This window comes from Engraulis encrasicolus, chromosome 11 (genome assembly GCF_034702125.1).
Source record: "Engraulis encrasicolus isolate BLACKSEA-1 chromosome 11, IST_EnEncr_1.0, whole genome shotgun sequence".
Classification (NCBI taxonomy): Eukaryota; Metazoa; Chordata; class Actinopteri; order Clupeiformes; family Engraulidae; genus Engraulis; species Engraulis encrasicolus.
In genome coordinates this window covers 15,203,342-15,225,554 of record NC_085867.1, presented here as the reverse complement: position 1 = coordinate 15,225,554, position 22,213 = coordinate 15,203,342, and the positions used below count along the sequence as shown (strand labels likewise).

The 22,213-nt window shown below is 44.1% G+C and overlaps 3 protein-coding genes across 3 annotated transcripts in view; 1 reads left to right on the top strand and 2 right to left on the bottom strand.

Annotated features, from left to right (window-relative positions):
- Nucleotides 1–2,711: 2,711 nt before the first annotated feature.
- ndr1 (nodal-related 1) lies at nucleotides 2,712–5,251 on the top strand. The gene is made up of 3 exons (XM_063210001.1): nucleotides 2,712–3,438; nucleotides 3,880–4,613; nucleotides 4,732–5,251. Exons 1-3 carry the CDS (start codon nucleotides 3,141–3,143, stop codon nucleotides 4,882–4,884), a joined length of 1,185 nt encoding a protein of 394 aa, XP_063066071.1. The 5' UTR covers nucleotides 2,712–3,140; the 3' UTR covers nucleotides 4,885–5,251.
- An 803-nt stretch (nucleotides 5,252–6,054) lies between these two features.
- On the bottom strand, nucleotides 6,055–10,802 carry eif4ebp1 (eukaryotic translation initiation factor 4E binding protein 1). The gene is made up of 3 exons (XM_063210000.1): nucleotides 10,343–10,802; nucleotides 7,194–7,382; nucleotides 6,055–6,857 (listed from the first exon to the last, which is right to left on the bottom strand). The coding sequence occupies exons 1-3, from the start codon at nucleotides 10,479–10,481 to the stop codon at nucleotides 6,826–6,828; spliced, it is 360 nt and encodes a 119-aa protein (XP_063066070.1). The 5' UTR covers nucleotides 10,482–10,802; the 3' UTR covers nucleotides 6,055–6,825.
- A 4,605-nt stretch (nucleotides 10,803–15,407) lies between these two features.
- The window catches only part of ank1b (ankyrin 1, erythrocytic b), a 174,607-nt gene continuing 167,801 nt past the window's right edge, over nucleotides 15,408–22,213 (bottom strand). Inside the window, exons 40-44 of the mRNA XM_063209998.1 lie at nucleotides 20,348–20,767; nucleotides 19,927–20,203; nucleotides 19,068–19,290; nucleotides 16,657–16,725; nucleotides 15,408–15,684 (exon numbers count right to left, since the gene is read on the bottom strand). Coding sequence (XP_063066068.1) covers nucleotides 15,577–15,684; nucleotides 16,657–16,725; nucleotides 19,068–19,290; nucleotides 19,927–20,203; nucleotides 20,348–20,767 — 1,097 coding nt within the window. The 3' untranslated portion in view covers nucleotides 15,408–15,576. The remainder of the gene's footprint in view (nucleotides 15,685–16,656; nucleotides 16,726–19,067; nucleotides 19,291–19,926; nucleotides 20,204–20,347; nucleotides 20,768–22,213) is intronic.

Below are 22,213 nucleotides of genomic sequence, written 5' to 3'. Positions count from 1 at the left end.
AATTCTCCACAACAAGGCACTGGCAGGTTAATTACCTACCTATATTAATTACCTACCTTATGCAGTAGGCCTAGAATATGAAGGAGGCGGCCGCACCTTGCATAGCAGTGCTATCCACAGTTCTTAGACATTAATCTACTAGAATCTCCTCTTTTAAAACACACACGTCAATCAATAGAATGGTCGTATTTTGGAGATACACTTGCCAAAAATAAAAGGCGCCCTTTGATTACCACTTGTCAGGCGTCCATTGAACAGCAATTTTAGGAAGATGGGTTGCTTAGATGATCCCCGCGTGACCGCTGCTGCTGAATCTTAATCAAACTGCGATAGCCGAATAGAATCTTAGCTGGTATCAAAGGATCCCAATCCCAATTCAAATGCGGACGCTTTTTCGCCGCACAGAAGGTAATTATCCCCATTATTCAAATGACGCAAACGCCTCATCAGCCCTTTCATACATTGAAGGGTTTTTTGTGTGTCTCCGTTGTGTATAACGCAAGTGCACACTTCTTCCCCCCAGTACCGTACCACCGAACGCCCCCCTCCCTCTCTGACGCTCTGCTTTCACTAGGCTGTTTGGCACGTTTGGCACACTGAACCAGAGCAATCAGGGTTCCTGGCCCGGCGATTAATTAGCCTCTGCACAATCGGCCTAGCCTCGTTCGACCATGCCAAGGAGAATCACCAGGCACCGTCAACCCGATTCGAGCTATGTTCCCAAGAGCGCTCTCCCTGGGACCAATCACAACTATGTATTTTCCAAGGTACGTTTTTTTTGCCATCATCATGTGGTAGTCTAGTGCGCGGAGACACATTCACTGAATGGTGTGTTCAGGGAAATCTAATTGCATTTTATGAAAAGAAGAAACACAGAAGTGAAACGTGACCATGCACAATGTACACACTGGCATCTTGTACAGACAGCATAACAGGTGGACTTTGGACCAACTTTGGACCAAGCATTTCGCCACTTTCAAAGAACACATTCGAGACGACTGCTTTTGTAATGAATGTTTGTAGGCTTCTCATTTGAAGTGTGTCTATTGGCGATTTAGGTTATATTAATACTGATAGGCGGAAACCCAAAACAAATAAAACGGACTGTAACCTGCCTCAGATAGCCTAATCTACCGTGTAATTAGTAGAATATAGGTTATGTATTTAACACAAAAGAAATGTGTTCTTGCCCGAGTTAGTGGCACCCAGGTTATTGGCCCATCACACCCTCCGTCCACATACCCCTGCTGACAATACGCATAGGTTGCCCAATGACTATCATTGCGCACGCCAGAAGACATTTTAAGACAGCTGCTTTCACACCAAGTATTGAGTTTATGGCGACAGGTAGGCTGACTGCATCTCCCTCGCATAAAATATTTAGGCTACCCGGGTGAATATAACAGGAGGTATGATTGTATCAATCAATGCACCAATTTAATTTCTTTTCAGGATAGGCTTCCCATTAAATGGAATGTGGAATAATCTTCCGAAAAGTATCGTCTTCCTCAAGAGCAGAGGCTATTTCAAAATAGCTGGGACTATCTGACTCTTACACTTTTCCACGGTCCACATTAAATAGCCTAGGCCTACTCAGCGTCGTGGACAACGCAAATACAGTAATAGAGCGCCTCCCAGTGGGACACATATTTTGAAAGCCTGCTGTGAATGGCAATATTATTGAGGAAGGAAGACTGAAGTTAGTTCAGTATCTTTCATGACGCACACGCTCGTATCGTGGCTGTAGGCTAATGCTGGCTATACTGATTACTTGCAGCAGTTTTGTGCTCCAGTATAGTATAGTATAGTATAGTATAGTATAGTATAGTATAGTATAGTAGGCATATAGTATAGTATAGTATAGTATAGTATAGTATAGTATAGTAGGCATATAGTATAGTATAGAATAGAAGGCCTATAGTATAGTATAGAATAGTATAGTATAGTATAGTAGGCCTATAGTATAGTATAGAATAGTATAGTATAGTATAGTAGGCCTATAGTATAGTATAGTATAGTATAGTATAGTATAGTAGGCCTATAGTATAGTATAGAATAGTATAGTGTAATATAATACAATATAGTATAGTACAGTAGACTATAGTAAAGTACCTTCTAAGCAGAAAAGTATTGCATGCACAGTTTCGAGTGGGGCTTCACGTTCCCTTTGATCCAACTCTCAATACTGATTTCTGTACACTGACAGGATTTAATCAGAACAATTTGGTCTTTTTTCTTTTCCGTTTGATGCTCTATTTGATGACTTATGATGATGTACAACTTTGCAAGGGCATACAAGCCCATGTTGTTTGATACGTCCTTGATCTGTGACCTAATTTGCATTAAAGAAGACAATGACTTTTCAATGCTTTGTGCATGGTTTGTCAAAATAAATTATACATATAACGAGATTAAGACTTTTCTGTAAGTCAGTGTACATAGTATAAATAAATCACACTTAGAAGCCTAAAAAGTAATCTTGAAACAGGGCGACATTTTTTTTTTTACTGCAATCCAATGTATATTTTGGTATCATGGACACATGGGAAAATAATACACGAAATGTGCAGACTGAATAAACAACTTTGCAACACTGCAATCCACTAGTGGTTTCCACCAAAAACAAACCATTAAGACAATAACGCCCCACCTGTCGCTGCAACGTCTCCCAGTCTCCAGGCTCAAGAAAGTTATCAATCATATTGCACGCACTATTTCATTACGCTTGAAGTTTTTCCTGAACATGCCCAACACATCTATAAACAGATCACACAATCAATGAGAAGGATGGAACTACTAATCTGTTTGGCTAATATTATCGTTTACACTGCGTTAAAATGACTTGCAATACACACATACTTGGGGCAATGTATTAGCGATTTCACACCTATGGACAACAAAAGATGGCCTAGTTTCGATGCAGGGCAACCTTACATGCTCTCCTGTGAAAGCGTGGATCACAAGACCCACTTCAAAAGACCACCAAATGACCGTTGCCATCAAAAGGGACCAGTACTTAATAAATGGTACAAGGCAGGCCCAGACAGCCTCAGCAGCATCATTCTCTCCACCAGGTCTAGGGAGAAGCAGTGCTTGACCTCGCTTTAGTTTTCCTAAACCATTACACTTGCATTGGAACTATGGATCGCGTCTTCCTGGAAGCTTGTGGCATCCTCATGGCGCTTCTCTTGGTATGGACCAGTGGAGTTGCAGCGGATTCATCTCACTTGTTCCACAGATTAAACAGACGGCCTCATCACGGGAGCAATGGGAACCACTTGAATCCTACACTGCAAAGCAGATATCCACTGTACATGATGCACCTCTACCGGACTCTGATGACAACGGAGGCCCATCGGGACCTCACTCGAAGGGGCATGCACAGTGACAACCCCAGCCTTCACGACTCCGACTCCGTCCTCAGCTTGGTCGCTAAAAGTAAGCATACATTTCCATTTCAAATTTATTTTTAATTATTTGTCAGAGCTAATTTATTGTTTATTTGGTCTGGTCTGCATAGTAGTCTATTGGTAGCCTGGGCGAAAGGAGACTGTTGCCGTCGCCAGGCTAGTCTTTTGGTAGTGGCATCACGGTTTGAATTAATTTTATTAGAGAAGTAATTTTCCCCAATTAGCTTTTGGCTACATAGGTAATTCGATATGTCTAGACGGTGTTTCACAATAGCCTTCAGCTAAATAGGGGTGCCTGTAGTGGGTTCCCCAAGCAATACACATTCCTTCAGACACCAGGTTATCCAATAGTGTTCCCACGAATTTCTACTACTATCCAAATTACGCACAATGTTTTACCAGTCTTAATACTTAGATTGTAGTGTGATTCTGTTTTTAAACCCCAATCTTTATTTTCCTATATCTTTAGGTTGCGTTCAAACAGGCACGAGGTGGAGTATAACTTTTGACATGTCATCCATCTCCATGAGTGACATCGTGCAACGCTCCGAATTGCGCATTCGGCTGCCGTCTTTCTCAAAATCCCAGACTGCGACAATAGACATCTACCACGTCCACGACAGTTGTGTGGAACCGACGTGCCAAGACCGTCTGCAACTGGCAAGTTTCAGAGTCACACCCAACGATGGGCCTTTTCATTCTACCTGGAGAGTGTTTAACGTGACAGACGCGCTCAGGTACTGGCTGCAACAGGAAGAACCAGTAGACACCTTGGAGGAAAGGGAAGATGGCGAGCAGGAAACCATCCACCACTCCACGGCGGACACAGTCATGATGGTGGTCTTCTCCAAGCACAACCACATGGCACCAACACTGATCCACACAGCAGAGCAGTCAAAGTACGTGGCTGTTGACCGCGCAAGGGAGAGGGGACCCGGGCCCGTTGGCGCGCGTCGCCGCAAGAGGAACCATCATCCACGGGACATTGGACGCGAAGCAGCAGGGGGCGTGCGGGCATCTGGATCCTCGGAAGGCGCGGCCAAGACCGGGTGCAGAAAGGTGGACATGTGGGTGGACTTCGAGCAGATAGGCTGGAGCGACTGGATTGTGTATCCAAAGCGTTACAACGCGTATCGCTGCGAGGGAAGCTGCCCAAACCCAGTGGATGAAACCTTCTTGCCTACCAACCACGCTTACATTCAGGTAAGGATGCTGAAATGCATACACACCAGTCGTAGTAAAAGTATTGTCAATTCAGTTATTTTGCATGATGAACCTGGCGTGTTGTTATAACTGTCTTCTCTCTCTTTATTTTCCCTAGAGTCTGCTGAGGGCGCACCACCCGGACCGTGTACCATGCCTGTCCTGCGTGCCAACTCGCCTCGGGCCTCTCTCCATGCTGTACTACGAGAGCGGAGAGATGGTCATGAAGAATCTGGAGGGGATGGTGGTGGAGCAGTGTGGATGCCAGTGATCCCATGTATCTGTCTACGTATACGGCGCAATAGCACTTTACAAAAACAAACACTGCACCTTTGGCTGGAATGGATGGTGTGGAACTACGTTTGCACGCTCAACTGTTCTATGACTTCAGGACATGTTAACCATGCCATCCTAAACAAACAGACTTATTTGTTTTGAAGCATTATGGCAATGTAACCGAACTTGTCTAAAACTAAGCTCTGTTCACGCTCACCCACTCAGTGCAAAGAAAAGGGAGTGTCGTCCCCAATGGAATGGACAAATATAGCGCTTTTTATTTTTTACTGTGATTCAATATTTTCTCAGTACCTCATATTTTTATATCTTGAAAATGACATTTTGGACTGCACGGTGACTTGGGCAGATGCAACACGAACAGTTGGTGGGGGGATGGTAGCCTACTAATCCTGATTCCTTATATAAGGCTTTCCTGTCTGTATGTAAAAGTGTAAATATTAATAGATGACTAAATTAATAAACGGTCTCATTACAAATCCATTACGTGATGTGTTCTCTTGGTTTGACGAACAACTTCCATGTAAATTCACTTTAGTGAAATGAAACCCCACCTAAACTCCATCTCCTATTGTCATTGTTTGTGACCCATGCCAGGGGGCAGCCCCCAAGGCAGCAGTGCAGTGGGCGGCTATGCTCAGGGTACCTCAGTCATGGAGAATTTCCAAGAAATTCCAATATGCGCACTCCCGTCTTCCACTTGTGCTTGTGGCCTCGCCTCATGGAGCGAAAAATTTTTTTTTCCCGCTGTCAGCCTCGCCAAAATAACTTTTGAGGGACTGTTCTTCATTCACTATCCCGACTGCACATATGAAAATGAAATTCGAATTGTGCTTTTGCAAGATATTGAATTAATTTTCTGCCGTCAGTGACATCGTCAGGGGTCACAGGCAAGTGAGCAAGGTCCGCATATTCAGATCCACACACTGTGATGAAAATTTGCTCTGCACTGGACCATGTTGATAGTATCGCGTGGTAAAGGTTGCACTAGGCCTATATTTGAAGAGCTCTTATCCAGAATGAGATATCCACCATGTTTACTTATTGCAACTTCAGCCATTTTGCACGACATTGTATTCAGTAGACACTTACGAAAATTATGTTGATGGAAAGTATTGGTATGGCATTTACTGTACAGAGCAGACAGTGACGTTAGATTGTTTTTTATTTATTTGAGTGCTTTTTTTTAACTTCACTTTATCAGCAAGGTGTCTTTCCCAGAGTGCAGAGATTCACCGCATCTTACAAATAAAAAATAAAGACATTACATTCTCATGAATGACATTGTGAAAAAACGCTTTCCAAAAGAACAGAAATATTCAGATTTTCATCATCATTATTATTATTAATAATACAAAAGGCATTGCTTCCCAGTCATAAGGGAGGGCCCTCTGTGAAAACTCTGAAAAACCAAGGCCACTTTCAAACAACAACAAAAATCCCCTGCACTTTTTAGGTGATGGCGCTTGGTTGGAATACAGAGCTTCCAGAAAATTCTGTACAACGCTTGACTACCTTACACAGAAGGTCAGCCCATACAGTGTCAATGACCTCTGCAACATTCCAAATGGCCTCAGCTGGTTAAGTCAACAAGTAAGAAAACAATGCACTTGGAGCACATGTTGGACATCAACAGCAGAAGTATTTGTTGACAAAAGACACGTGTCAGTGATGACACTGAAACTGGCCGGACACCTCTGGTGCGCAGCAATAGTGATACAGCATTTAGGCACAGCAGTGTTTTAACACTGGGGTTATCAAGATGGATGGGATGGGATGGGAGAAAGAGGCTCCCCGCCGCTACCCCCCCTGGTCTGAGTTGGTGTCTTCTGGAAAAGTCATCTTCTCAATCGGGAGGGAAGATAAAAGGGGCTCCTCGATCATCACCCCCCTGTTGACCTGGGGCGCCAATGCGAATTTAGATGTCCATCTCAAACTGGGCATCCTCCCCTTCAAAAAGTAATGAAAACAAAACGGAAACGTTCAGCAATCCCACAATGAAATCCAGCTTTGCGTTTTAAAAGTAGCTAAGCCGGTAGAGGTTCAGACAAACATGGCATTTTGGCAATTTTGACTTTTGAAAAGCATAATACTGGGTCTACCACCACCACCACCACAAATAGCAAATAATAAATAACCTTTGTTACCATGGCAACTAGTAAGCACAGTCATCATAAACAAATGGAAAGCAGGCACCTGGCAGTTGCCCTCACCCCTCACCCCCGACTTCACCTCCACCCTTCTCAGCGGGGTGCCTCCCACCCTCCACACCAACCCTGGACTCACCTGCACCCTTCTCGGCAGGCTGGCTATGGTGGTTGTTGTTGAGGGCCGGCTGAGCGTTGGCCGAGTCGCTGTTGCCGCTGGCGGGGCTGGTCACCCCTGGAATGTCAGGGAGGCAGCAGGGGGGCGTGCGGGCCAGCGGGGAACTGCGGCAGTCCAGGAGGAACTTGCGGTCGTAGATGATGCGCGTTCCTGGAACACGAGAAAAGGTTGCCATGGAAACGGAACGTTAGTAAAAAGGGCCGAAGGGGACAAAACAGTGGCCGTGGGTCGGATGGATCTCTTAAGTTTTGAGCAAATCTGCAATTCACTTTCCACAACTAATAGCTTCAGGGAAGAACAGGTATAATGACTTACTAAGAACTTGTTTCATTTTTTTTGTTCATAAATCTGGCCCTTTATTACTTGCACATTTTTGTTTTAGGATTATGGATCAGCTCATGTTGTCCTCTACAAAATACAACCAACTAAAATGATGTCATGACTGCCCTGGCAGACCCCGTTGCAGATGAACTGCATCCCTTTTCACATGATTACAAGCCAAGGACCCCATTATGTAAACATTCAGATATTAAATATTCAGATGTTCAGTTGTATTTTGTCCCCTAAAAAAAAAATCACTCCATCTTGTTTTGTCCAGCTTGACGTGGTGTACTTGTTAACATTTAAGTGTCTTTTTGGTCAATATAACTAGGAGAAAATGCTACTTTAAAATGAGTTTGTGGAGATTTTTATGATGACATTTAGAGGATTTCGCATCCGAACTCTTAATAGTTGATGTGCATAATTGTAGCTCTAAGATCTGTAAACAAAATCAGGTATATACATAAAAGCCAATGATAAGTCTCTCAGGGCTGGCACTGTGCCAGACTATGTTGGCATGCCCGGGCACGCCTCAAACAGCTTGATTTCCTTCACCTTAAAGCTGGCACCCTCACTTTGTTTCCTTTTATAACCTTAGATAATAAAGTAAGAAATGATCCGCACACTGCCACTCCTGCTCCCCTAACGTTTTTGCTCATGCGCAGGGGTTACTTCTTTTTAATCCTCTGTGGAACTTTCTACCCTGCACCTGTTGTGCGCAAATTCTCCACTTTCATTTTCTAACCTTGACAAGTCTGATCTGTTTATTTTTTGTTATCATGGTTTTGTTTGTTTTGGGGCAAAATGATTAGAGGATGTGTCACCTTCACACATTTATTTTTCACTGCTCTGACCATGCAGTATCTTATCACTAGTTAAGAGGAGGAGGAGGAGGTAAGGATAGGCCTTACGTGGGAGGTGAAGGGAGAGGAGAAGGACAAGAGAGGAGCGGTTATCAGGCTCGCTATCAGACCAGCTGGAAATTCACTGACACCATTCCCATAAAAAAGGTTAAATCCTTGCTCCCTATTCTGCAAATAACGTATCTTAGCAAGCACTCTAATTTTTAAAAACAAAGCTGGGCCGATAATAACTGACAAAAAACTAACTAAAATTCTGTCAATGCAAGCCTGACTGCAGTTTACTTGGCAAGGCTAAAAGCTTCAGAATTCCAGATGAGACTGTACAGATGTTTAAAACCTTTAAGAGTGTACCGTCACACCGGTGTGACGGGAATGTTCGGGCAGTGAAAGTTCTATAGAATTCTGGGCGTCATTCAATAAAATATGGAATTGTAGAATCTTGCATTGTTATAGAACGCATTCTTTTTATAGAATGCTCAAAAACCCACACTCTTAAAGGTTAAAGTCAGCACTGTGCTGCTGTTGTGCCATCATGTCCTCGGCAGTCTTGTCTTTTTTAGTGTAGCTATGGGATCAATTCTCACTTACGCCTCAGATATACATTTTCAGAAAGAGGAACAATGTCATTGCAAAGCGGTATATGAAACATGAGTCCATGCTGACACCAATGGTATCTGTGTAAGGCAGATCCTCTTCACCAGCCAACTGGAGCACAACTAACTCACACACGAAAGTTATAAATAGTAGTGTATATGAAGGTCATGTTTTAAAAAAGAAAAAGGATGAAAATAGCTGAAGTGCATCAAAGTAGTCTATGAGATTCATGACACAAACATGTAGGCCCCTACACGTGATCTTAGTAAAAAGCCAACACTTCAGCGAAACAGTTCCAATGTTGTTACAGGACATTACAAAAAGCTGAAGGGAAGATGTTCTTCTGACAACGTGTCACATGCTTGCACGAGGAGATGGCTTGGCTTCCTGCAACAGTTAACGGTCTCCTCATGGTATTTTCATAGGGGTTACTTACACATCAGTTACTTTATGGTCATTTAGATCATAATGTTGCATAATATGTCTTGTGTATAACCTAGTGGAGGCAGTGAGACATCGGCCTAACGTTGAGTGGACGTCATTCTAACGTTTATCACCACCCTCTCTCAAGTAAACAAGGTGGCATTTCTATTGAGCAAGCGCTGGGCAGTTCCTTGTTTACACTAACGGGCTGGTCACATGTTTCTTGAAAAACAACAGCCCGAGTATGTTCACCATGCGCCCTGGGTGCTCCATTTCTCCAGTAGCGTATCCCTCCCTCTGCAGCTCTGCGTGTTGCGAAGAAGTGTAGACGTAAAGTTTTTGACTAGGGATGCACTAGCATCAACGGGCACTTGTTTACGTTGAAAAACCTCGTGTTTGACACTTGCGCAGGCGTGCATACCGCACTGACATTTCTGCAAATTTAGTGGTCAACCCAATGCAGATGTTTACATAGCATGTTTTACCCGTTTACACAATCCAAATAAAATACCGATGGCATTTCTTAGGTGTAGTTTAAGCACGTGTGATGCAAGGCTAACGTGGCTAAAACGGTAGGCCCCCAGTCCTGGCTGCTAACTGGGATGTTGTAGCCACCAGTTTGAAGCTGTGCTAACACTAGCCCAAAAGCTATGCTAAGCTATGCACCAGATTCGTAATCTCTTTGACCGTAGCATGTGCATGTGCAGAGTGGTAGCACGTTAGCATGCAAGGCACAATAGCCTGGGGCAAGAAGCACATCAACAAAAAGCAACATTGGGCATTTCTACCGTGCAATAGAATGACATTTGTTGGCAAGCATATAACTACCTCAGTGGTGAAAGCCTGCGATCACACTTGAATAAGAAGTAGTGGGTGTGACAATTGCACGGTTAATAAAGATTTATTTACCTCCTGGCGTTGTGCTAAACAGAGTCCCTCCAGGCGTAGTGGAGTAATCATGTGGCATATGGGCCGCATCGTTGATGGTCACTCGTCTGGTGGCCGGAATGGCACGGCTGGTGGTGGTCTTCTGGCTGCTCACGGACATGTCTACAAACTGTCAAGGACTCTTTACAAGAAACTGCTGAAATCTGGAACAATGTTGGCACCCGTAATTTAACTGAGGCTGTTTGCTAACTGGAAGCTGCCACGAGATTCTGTTCAAGAAACTCGACTGTACAATGAGCAAATAACACTGGGATGGAAGATAAGGACATGTAACAAAATAGAACTCTAATCTACCTTATACGACAAATTATGCATTCACTCATACACTCACGCCAGTTGACCCTTTTCAGAGCACGCTTTCCACTCACACTTCTTCACTCACACACACCTCGCTCTCATCGACCGCAGTTGCAGCACAGGCTATTTAAAACGACAGAAAGATTGTCGCCCCCAGTGGTCAACCAAGGAACAGCATCATTGTTTGTGCACATACATTCAACAACAACAACAAAAGCTGGGCAACCAGGCACCATTATAGTTCTAGGCCTTTGAATACTTCACATAGCTGGATGATTAGTTTTGAATAATGCAGTGATATTTGTTAAGCTTGCTGTCTTATTCAAGAAAAAATGTCTCTGCAATGACAGTAATGATACAAACAAAATGAAACAAACAAAAAAATCCTATAGGCTACAACAGGCCATCCAAAAATTATAGGACGCGCGCGCACACACACACACACACACACACACACACACACACACACACACACACACACACACACACACACACACACACACACACACACACACACACACACACACACACACACATTCTATATATGTCACATCTTTCTTTATTAATTACTGTAAATGGGTTGAGCTGGTGTGCAGGGTACATGGTCTATACATATTTTCATGTCAGAATGAGTCTGATCCAAAGGCTTGTATACATTTTCATGTTTGTTTTTACCTCTCATCATGACAATAAGAATAAAAAAAGAAAACAAGATCCAATAGCTACAAAGCCTCTACATTCTCCATGTTATGGGCAATTTTTCTTCTAGTAGAACTAATATGCTGAAAGTACATCCAGAACTCTAACAAGGGTGCATAGCATTCTAATTAAATATATTTTTCATATTATTTATACATATAGTCTTTATTAAAAACATCTTTTTTCTGTGCATGTGCGCAGTTGCATTCCTTAGTACAGAGTAATATGATATTGCGTTTAATATTGTCATTTTATCCATTCTAAAGGAGTATAGTTGAACTCTATTTTTTGCAACAGTTAACATTGTACATAAAACTCATATATTTTCATTTTTTAAATACATAATCATCTCATTGTCCTGACATCCCCACCACCCCAAGCTCCCACGGTGCTTTATAAAAGACACTCTGTCCTCCACCCCCATCCAACCACACAGAGATCTCTCTTCTCCCCTTACACACACATGCACGCACACACACAAACACACGCACACACACACACACACACACACACACACACACACACACACACACACACACACACACACACACACACACACACACACACACACACACACACACACACACACACACACACACACAGTTCCATATCGCCCGGCTTTCTGGACAGCAACTTGCAAGAAGAGACATACAAAAATCTGTTGCAAGATCCTTTCACCCCTAGCTCCTCACTAAGATGGGGGTGAGATCAGACCCAGTGGTCTACAATGACTCTTTCCTCTGAGCCTCTACATGCGTGAGCTTTTCTCAGGAGATATCGTAAATCTTGCCATTCAGTCATTTGTTTGGATAAACTAAAACCTGAGTGAGAGAATCGTTTTAAAAAAAGTGTGTACACTTGTGAATGATCGAGTGCTTCATAATGAAAAAATAGTGTGCTTCACAAGTGAACCATTAGTTCATAAAAAGATAAAGCTCATTCATTTCTTTGATGCATTCATTCATTCATTCATTCATTTACAGGTGCAGTCATTCACAAGCCCATTCGTTTGCCATTCAAGCCGCCTGCCACTCAGTTCAGACAGCTGACCCTACATTCGGCATCATAAACAATGACATCGAAAAAAAAAAAAAACTAAATGTTTCAAGAATGTGATGATGGGAACCTGCTAAATTGCTACCAGTTCAGCATCTTCTTAAGACCTCCATCAAAGCAAGTATCGACCCCCTTTCCCCCGATTGGAGATGCTGTCATCAGCTGAGCTACTACAGACTACCAGGTGGCGATAGCATCCATTTCTTCTTCAAACTGCTACGTCAGACAGAGAACTTGAAGCTTCCATCACCCTGACAATAATATAAATAAATAAAAAATGACGGCTAATGCTAGGCCTTGCTAGCAGCGATCATGGTAATATAAATACAGCTGTATGCTAATAATATGAGGTGGCTGGCTACATAGCTTTTTAAGTACAAGCTGCTGCATAATGATTGACGGTACATTAGCATGTTCAGAATTCAGATAAATAAATGGATAAATAAATAAATAAATACATACATAAATAAATATCAGGCTGAATGCTACATGATAGGGTACAGATGTATGATCACAATCTATAAGGTAATGCAGTGCACTGTGACTTCAGGTTTGAGATTATTGCTTTGGCAGAATATATAATATACATTTGTTTGTAGGCTATATTTCTTGTCTCTACCTACCTGTGTGTGTGTGTGTGTGTGTGTGTGTGTGTGTGTGTGTGTGTGTGTGTGTGTGTGTGTGTGTGTGTGTGTGTGTGTGTGTGTGTGTGTGTGTGTGTGTGTTATTATGTTTTTGTGTTGTTATTTAGTGGGTAAGAGTGGGCATGTGCATTTGCATGTATCATGTCTGTGCTCACGTTAATACTGCAGTTAAAGCTAAGGGGTGACGGAGGGGGTGATCTCACAGTTGAGGGGTCAGTTTTATTAAGAACTATCACAGTGCTGTCTGTCTGTCCATTTTCTCATATCTACTCCTGTTGTAAAGGAAGTGAATGAACTACTTCACTTGCCAAACAAGGTCTAGAAGATTTCTCATGAATTTAGATTCTGTAGGTTATCTGCAACATGGCAGTGGTTTCTAACACACCTCGATTTTGTCTTTTTCAATGTTTTGTTAAGCCAAGAGAAATTTGAAGTTAACAACCTACCAACTTCTAAGTCTTCTGGCCTACAGTGAAATTTTCACATATTTTATGTTCGAGTAGCACAGAGAAAATTGCTGTCCAGATAAGTGGGATATGTTGCTAAGTGCTTGGACGTTTCTGGGTTGATAAAGATTCTAGAGCACTAGGCCTACCCTAGATTCTTTGGTAGTGCACCTGGGCTGGGAGCTAGCCTAGCTTCTCTGCAACGAAATAGTAGGTCTAAGCACCTGACATGACCTTTGCGATAGACAATGTGTTTTCATAACCTACAAGTCCAACACGAATTCCAAAACACCTGGCTCTTCTTATGCAGGGAGGACAGATTTCACTAATTAGCTGCTGTAGCTTGCCGAGAATTGTGCTGATTAGACTTGGCTAAATTGATGAACTGCTGCAACATCTTGTATTGCAGTGCAGGTTTTGAAGCCAGATCGGCTATCGCTGCCTAACCTTTCGCCAGGTAAGCGTAGCCAAAGCAGCCGTGAGAGGTGCCGTGAAACGAAAAGGGAGAACGAAAAGTTGCTACAAGTGTGTGACACAGATGGGACGAGGACAGAGAGTCACAGAGCGGGGCTGAGGAGAGAGTGTCTCTCCCCCCTTCCTTTCAGGGGTGTTGCTGTATTAGCACTAGCACCCCCAGACTACAGCACTCACATAGATATAGACCTCTAGATACCGTGTTGACCATCCCTTTGTATTAGCACGGCTGGCTCAGTCTGATCGCAGCCATGTTTGTTCAGCAGTAATGTTACCATCACTGAGGCGATATGCACATTATCCTGTAGGCGGCGGTAAAACACCATTTTTGCAGGTAGTGTGAAAAACATAGGAAGCCTGTACCAAGATGGCTCTGCCCAATGCTGGCCATGTGAAAAGGCTGATCGAGACATCTAGTCGTCTATATCTATGTATAGCATTCAGCAGCATGTGTTCTACTCAGAGGAGGGACAAAGCTTCCATTTCATCCATACATACATACAGTATTTTAAATAGATTTCCAAAAATAAAAGTCTGTACAAATAGCAGGAAAAAAACAGAAGCAAAAACACAAACAATACAATTTATAGGTTTTCTTTACACAAAGGGAAACAGAACGAGGCCCATAGAAATGCAGACACACGTCGCACATGCAAGCACACTCAGACACGCACACGCACATTGAGAAAGCAGAGAAGCACATAAACTTATTCCTCGTTCCCCACACCGAAAAACATCTTGACATAGTCACAAAAAAACATGGACCACTTTAAAAAAAGTTTCAGTGCGAAGCGAAAAAGCAAGTACACATACAAACATGCACACCCACACCGTAGCTCTGTTTCTTTCTATGCCTTTGTTTCTCTCTCCCTTCCACACAGACGCCCACACACACACACGCTCAATCTCCCCCTCACGCACACAAACACACACACACACACACATTCACGCACACACATCAGACACACAGTTACATAGACCATAGAGTGCATATACCACATAATTACAAGATAAAAGGGTCTGCATGATGAGGACTTAGAATATCAACTGGCTCAGTTTTGACTACATTGGTTGCCTTTGAAGAAAAAAAAGAACTGTTGCATTTTTTGGAGCGATTAAGTTTAAAGTCTCCCCTTTTCAATGAAAACACCTTCGGTTTGCAGTAATAGGTCCATGATGAGTTCAGCAACCCCCCCAAAAGCAAATCCTGGGACGGCCTCCTTAGTACATTTTTTTTGTTAGTTTCTTTTTTCTTAGATAATGACAGGTCATAGGTCATGCACCAGCAGTCAATCATGCGTATACAGTTGACAGGAAGCACTTGTTTGCTTTTTTTGTTTTTCCTTCACATTTTTATATAAAAAAAGAAATTCATGCCCTATACTATTTGGGGTTTTTTTGTAGTTGTTGGTGGTGACCTTTTTTTAAAGTTCTGTTGTAATTGTTCGGTTGTTTTTAAAAATGTTTACAAAACTACAGTTAGATGTCCTCCACATTTTGCCCTCTTCTCTCATGAAGTGGTCGATAATGGCGGTGATGTGGCTGCCTGTGTGTCTGTGTGGAGTACGTTCTTGTCTTGTCATTTGGGACTCTTGCCATCCCCTCGTCTCTTCTTCTCCGCCTGTTTCGTCCTATCTCCCGGTGGTGTGTTGGTGGTGGCTGATGGTTTGGCAGTGGGTGTCCGACCCTGTGGTGATGGGGACAATAGACAATAGACAAAAGGGATTCGCTAAAGTTCAGAGTTCAAAGTTCATGCCCTCAAGCGTATCAAAAGCTGCCTTAGGAGTTAAGGAAAAACTGTAAATGAAGTTGTTTTGCTAGGCTTGGCATTTGCCTGGCTGATGTCATGAACAGGATGCATGAGCAGAGGCGTGCACACAAGTGCTCACAAGATCCTGGCTCCCACGCACGTTGCCTTCAGCAAGCCACTGAAGCGGCAACAGCAGCCACCATCCAAAATCAGTTTGGATGTTTGTTTTTTGGGCAAGGGGGTAGGAGGAGGAGGAGGGGCGCAGCATTGGGGTGGGTTGCGTGGCGAGTGCGTAATATCTAACTTAAGCTTCAAAGCAATAACGCAAAAAAGGATCTGTGTTGAATGGGAGCTCATGAAAGCAAATGTGCGGCTAGCAAAGTTCTTCTCTCCTCTAAGCACCGAGTGCTTGATAGAGGGCTTTGGTGTCTGCTACATGTGCTCTAAGGCTCTAGGTACTAGACTCTATTGGTTGAAGTGTACCTTCAGGACTGTGTGTGTTAGTTTCAGTGCTTTAATCTCCGCAGACTGGTGCGCCTCACTGTCTGAATCTCTCTCGTCATATCCACACCCAGCTAGGAGGGAGCCAGGGAGAGAGGGAAGAGAAGGAGGGAGGGAGGGAGGGAGGAAGGAAGGGGGTTAGGGGCAGAAAGACAGGATGAGTAGGAGCACGAGGAGGAGGAGGAGGAGGGGAAAAGACTTGAGAGTGTTCATTTGTGTTTTTATCAGTGACCTCTGAAGGTGAAATCATGAAGGTTTTTGTGTGTGTGTGTGAGTGCGTGTGTGTTTTTGGGTTTCCCTCCATTCGGTTTATGAGTGGTTCAGTGTTCTCGTAGGTCAAAAATCGTGGCACCAACCGAATCGTGAGTTCAGTGTATCGTTACAGCCCTACTGAAAGCCCTTACATACCTTTACAACCACGGTTTCATGTTCGTCCATGAATTCGGGCTCATCGGGGAAGTCCACGCCTTCTTCTCTCTGTGTGTGTGCAGCAGAATCCCAAGAAGAACCAACAAAAAAAAGAATCAGCAAAATAAACTCTAAATTCCAAGAAGAACCAATAATAAGAATTGGCAAAAATACATTAGTCATGACAGAGTTATATACAATTCATCCTAGAGTAAGCAAAGCTGGGAAAAATATCAAGTTTCATCAAAAACAAGCCACTTTCTGCATTCACAATCATACAAGGAGAAGGAACACACAGAGTGCATGACGGACTTCCTGGTACAAGGAAAACCTAGAAGTGAAGAGACATAAATCATACTGTATCTGCATGCAGCTCTGAAGCTAGACCAGATCTCCACTCTTAGCGCATTCAGGCCGACTGAGAACCGTGCTGGAGCCCGTTCCAGCACCTAATCGCGAACCGACCGTCGTGTTCACGCCACAGATATTTGCGTTCGCGAACCGGAAAATTGGTTCGCAATGCGAACCGCAAAATACTAGGTTTTTCTCTGCGAACCGTGACGACAGCGTGGTCGTCAGCAGGTTCATCCGGGTAACACAGTCACGTGCGGAAAAAGTTCAGAGCCCGGTATGAACACTGGCGGTTCGCAGACAAACACTATAGTGCCGAACGTAACTGGTGCGAGCACCGACACCGGCTCCGTTCTGGTCGGCCTGAAAGCCATATCTGTGCCCATGTAGCCAGGGCGGGATTATCCATAAGGGCCTGCAGCACAGTGCTCAGGGGCACCAACCATTTACAGCCAGTTACGGGTCACCAGATGACATAAACTTTACAAATATAGTTCATAAAGGGGGCACCTGCGAGGTGTAGTGGCCGGGGGCACCACAATGTCTTAATACGGTCCTGCATGTAGCAATACCTACCATCATAAAGTATTTGGCACGTTGCACCTGATGTTCAACCCGAGAGACACTCACACACACCTGCACAGAGGTGCATAAAGTAGAAGTAAAAGAAAAGTGGATTTTTTCATTAGGTAACAACTAAGTAATATCACGTGCTAGTGTTGTACTTACATCATGAATTTACTTCTAGTTCTACTTTATACATCTCTGCACCTGCATATGTATCTGATGCCAACTCATTGAGCTCAGGGGTAGAACGTTACTAAACCTCCCTCTGGAAGCCTTATTCAGTAGATGCACTGGTGACGAAGCCAGCAGCCTGACTGCTTAGCTCACTTGTCCGCATCTGCCTCCCATGCCTTGAGCCCTGGGTGGCAGACTGCTCAGGGTGACCTCAGTTACACATACAACCCAGAAGTAAACGAACAATATAAGATTGTGCAACATATCTCCATCAACCCTCTCTGACTTGACATGAACTCTCACAAATGATCATGGCATATTGACAATGTTTAGAGACATCACCAAAAACGTTATTTTTCCTCTTACTTCCACTGTTACTTCACTACATATTAACAATGAATTTAGTACTTGTACTCCAATACATTTTTATGTACACTGAAGTAAGAAGTTTAAACTGTTTAAACAGTTAAACTGGAAGCAGTGGTTAACCTGTTTACAGTTTTTCTCAATTGGTTTTGTACATTTCTCACAACAGAATAATGATTCTCAAAAGTCTTTGTTCAATTGTGACTTCCTGGTGTTACCTGTGCACATGGTCAAATCAGTTTCTCATTTTTTTCGGCATATAGCAAATACTCTCGTCCACCATGCCATGGCTGTCTACAATTCTCAGTGATTTCGTACATTATCAATTGCTTTTGTCATATCACTCAAAAAGCTTTGTCACTGAATGCATGAAACTATCTCAATCTTATCTGATCAATGTAATATAAAACTGAATTTACATTTCCCATCCAATCTGAACAACATTTCGCTTCAGAAAAGATCCTCAAGAGTGTACTATTCAATTGACAACATGAGAAATTGATTTGACTAGCTTGTCCATACACTATGACACAATGACTAAACATTCTGCTGGCGCTGATACGTTCATTGACACAAAAAGTGGGTTTTTCAAAGACAAATAAGGGTTTTGAGCAAGAGACTCGGTTTTGCAGGTTATCCACCGTGTTTTGCCATTTGTTAAAGCTGTTTTGAGAATGAATATTATGTTTTGCAAATTGCGAGAGAGATTCGAGAAATGTACAAAACCAATTGAGAAATACTGTAAGTGAGAACCCTTTACCTTTATGAGAATGATGCATGGGCTATTCTATTATAAAGTTTACCATTAGGCTAAACTTACAAAGCAGGGGCTTTTGTACTTTTACTTTCATAAGTAAAAATACTTCAGAAGTATTTTTAAAATACGTCTTCTTGCAGTACTTAAGTATAAGACATGGCGGTTTCTGTTCTGTTCTGTTGTGTTGTGTTCGCACCTTCCGCCGGTCGTGCTCCCAAGAGTGCATCTCCTCCTGCTGGTGGTGGGAGAAGCCCAGGCCCTTCTCAAAGGGTTGCGTGCCCAGCAGTCGACCTCGTAGCACCTCCGAGTGGCCCGTGTCGCACACTGGCGTCAGAAGGGCCTCCTGCGACACGCGCGACTGGCTGTGGTCGCGGGGTGATGTTGACATCATGTAAGGCTGAAAGGCACCACTGCTCAGCCTGGCCACGTGAGAGTCACAGACATACATGCAATACATGCATACAGACAAGAGGCAAAGACGAACACAAGACAGGCAGATAGGTGACAGGGAGTTAGACAGAGAGGTAAATAGGTGAGACAAACTGGTGCACCAACCGACAGAAAACCAAACCCAAAGATAGATAGATAGATAGATAGATAGATAGATAGATAGATAGATAGATAGATAGATAGATAGATAGATAGATAGATAGATAGATAGATAGATAGATAGGAAGAAAGAAAGAAAGACAGACTCAACAAAGAAAGACAGACTCAAAGAAAGAAAGACAAATGAAATTAGCTTGCTTGATGCTTGACGACCACATGGCACAACTATGACATAATCAAAGAGATATAGATAGGATATGGATAGATGGATAGACACAAAAAATAATTAGACATTTCACAACCACAAGGGACAACCATGACATTATCAAATAGAGATAGATAGATAGATAGATAGATAGATAGATAGATAGATAGATAGATAGATAGATAGATAGATAGATAGATAGATAGATAGATAGATAGATAGATAGATAACAATGAAATTAAGTTTGATATTTTCTAACTACGGTACAGTGTGACATCATCAGAATGCGCCAGAGTCTGACCTGTCTCCATTGTGCTCATTCATCCGGCTCAGTCCCGTCTTGTCATACAGCTGGGCGTACATCTGCTGGCCTGTAACGAGAGAGAGCTTTTCCTCTGAACGCATCCCTAATCGCGCTCCAACTCCTCCTGCTCCTCCAACTCCAACTCCTCCTCCTACTCCTCTCACTCCCCCCATCGTCATGCCACTGCCCGCCAGCGCCTCCGCCCTCCTACCCTCTGACCTCTGACCCAGCACGACCTGCCCGTTGAAGTTGACCTTGGGCACGGCCCCCGCTCCTGCTCCTGCTCCTCCCATGCCCATGCCCATGCCCATGCCCAGCCCGCCGGCCCTGGTAGCCACGGGCGCCACCAGCTCGGCCGAGGAGCCCGGCAGCACGGGCATCGTGTCGCGCCGCAGCGTGCCCGTGTCCCCCTCGCCACCACCGCCGCCGTCCTCCCCCGCCATGAAGCCACCTCCACCTCCGTCGTCATCCTCCTCTTCCTCCTCCTCCTCCAGCTCCATGATGGAGCCCGAGGCCCCGCTGGCGCCGGAGCTGGGCCGGCCGAGGCTGCTGCACGGCAGGCTGAGCGTGTTGGCCTCCGAGTCGTCCGCGCGGCTGCTGCCGCCCTCCAGCGACGAGTCCTCCACCGTCACCAGCGAGGGGCTGATGCCCGCCGGCCACAGCACCTGCACGTCCGACATCATCTCCAGCATGGCGTCCTCCTCGGTGGCGGCGATGGGCGCGCCCAGCCCGCCCGTCATGGTCACCTCCCGCCAGTAGGGCTCCACGCCCAGCGGCGAGGGCAGGCTGTACTGCAGGGAGGCTGGGGACAGCAGCTCCTCCTGCAGCAGGCCGTACCCTGCAGGAGGGGAGGGGGGGGGGGGGACAGAGGAGACAGAGGAGACTTACACACACCCACGAGAGAGAGGGGGGGAGGGGGAGGGGGGAGGAGAGACAGAGAGAGAGAGGCATAGCTAGCATTGCGCATAGGCAGAAGGGGAGAAGGGAGGGGGAAGGTGTCTGTGGGTTGGGTGTGGGCCGGCAGGTGTATGTGTGTGTGTGCAGTGTTTGTGTGGAGGAAAGGGGGAACAAGATGCCAGAGAGTGAGTACAGGTGTTTGGTGTGTGTGTGTGTGTGTGTGTGTGTGTGTGTGTGTGTGTGTGTGTGTGTGTGTGTGTGTGTGTGTGTGTGTGTGTGTGTGTGTGTGTGTGCGCGTGTTTGTGTGCGTGTGCGTTTGCCCACATGTATGCACATATAGTATGTGTGTATATGTACATGTGTGTAAATATTTGTGCGTGTGTGTGGATGTGTGTGTGTGCACGTGTACCCGAGCACATTTGGATATGAGTAAGTAGTAGTGGGTGTCAGAGGGGAAAGAGTGAGTTTGAGCAAGAAGAAGTAAACAGCATTCAGTAGCAGCATCTGCAGAACACTTTGTATGATTTTTCCACTTCTGCTTCACCACTGCAGTCAGTCCGTAACAAAATAAATGGTTCCACTATGGGGATCTTAATTGATAGGTTAATTTATTTGATTGGTTGTTTCCGCCAGCTTAATCCTCCCGGTGTGTGCACCTTGTCAGGCATGCTTGGACCAAAATGAGACTCTAACATATCAGCAATACTCCAGTTCTCTGGCCTCGTACTGTGCAAGGCATCTCTTTTGATTAGTGATGTCAACAATAATCGATTCGGCAATGCAATGCGGGGCATGGACAAGTCAATTCAATGCGGCAAGTTCCATAATCGATGCGGCACATTTTTTTAAGTTTCAATTACTTCCGTGGATATTTTGGGAGCAAATGAATGTTAAATTACATAAAAGCACTTGAAAGCATTGAAAACATTTGCTTTGCTTTCAGTAGAAATGTAATGCATTGCAATGAATTGTAGAATTGACTAGAATCGAATCGCTACCTCCCGAATCGTAATCGAATCGAATCGTGAGGGCAGTGTCAATGCACTTTTGATGTCATTTGTTACAGTCCCTAGCTAATGTATGTAAGACATACCGTTGATAATCATATGACAACAACTTGGCCCCTTAGTGCTCTGGTACAACCTTACTGTCACCAAAACTGCAACGGCCAAGTGTTCATATCTTAAAGGTGCACTGTATAAGGTTTTTAGCAGATTCTTCACAGAATTTATGCTGCCCATTCATAAAGTTACACTATCTTACTTACCGCCACCACCAAAAGTATTCACTGGGAAAATTGCACTTTTCATACATGAAAAGATGGATCCTCTCCATGTCCGCCATTTTGAATTTCCAAAAATAGACATTTTTAGCTGCACAACTTACT

Bases quoted from the DNA above. Each gene is read 5' to 3' on its own strand.
- ndr1 (XM_063210001.1), top strand. From the start codon at position 3,141: ATGGATCGCGTCTTCCTGGAAGCTTGTGGCATCCTCATGGCGCTTCTC. The intron at 3,439-3,879 runs GTAAGCATACAT...CTATATCTTTAG, and splicing joins CCTCAGCTTGGTCGCTAAAA to GTTGCGTTCAAACAGGCACG. The intron at 4,614-4,731 runs GTAAGGATGCTG...TATTTTCCCTAG, and splicing joins CCAACCACGCTTACATTCAG to AGTCTGCTGAGGGCGCACCA.
- eif4ebp1 (XM_063210000.1), bottom strand. From the start codon at position 10,481: ATGTCCGTGAGCAGCCAGAAGACCACCACCAGCCGTGCCATTCCGGCC. The intron at 7,383-10,342 runs GTAAATAAATCT...CTCGTGTTCCAG, and splicing joins GTTTAGCACAACGCCAGGAG to GAACGCGCATCATCTACGAC. The intron at 6,858-7,193 runs GTGAGTCCAGGG...TACTTTTTGAAG, and splicing joins GCCTGCCGAGAAGGGTGCAG to GGGAGGATGCCCAGTTTGAG.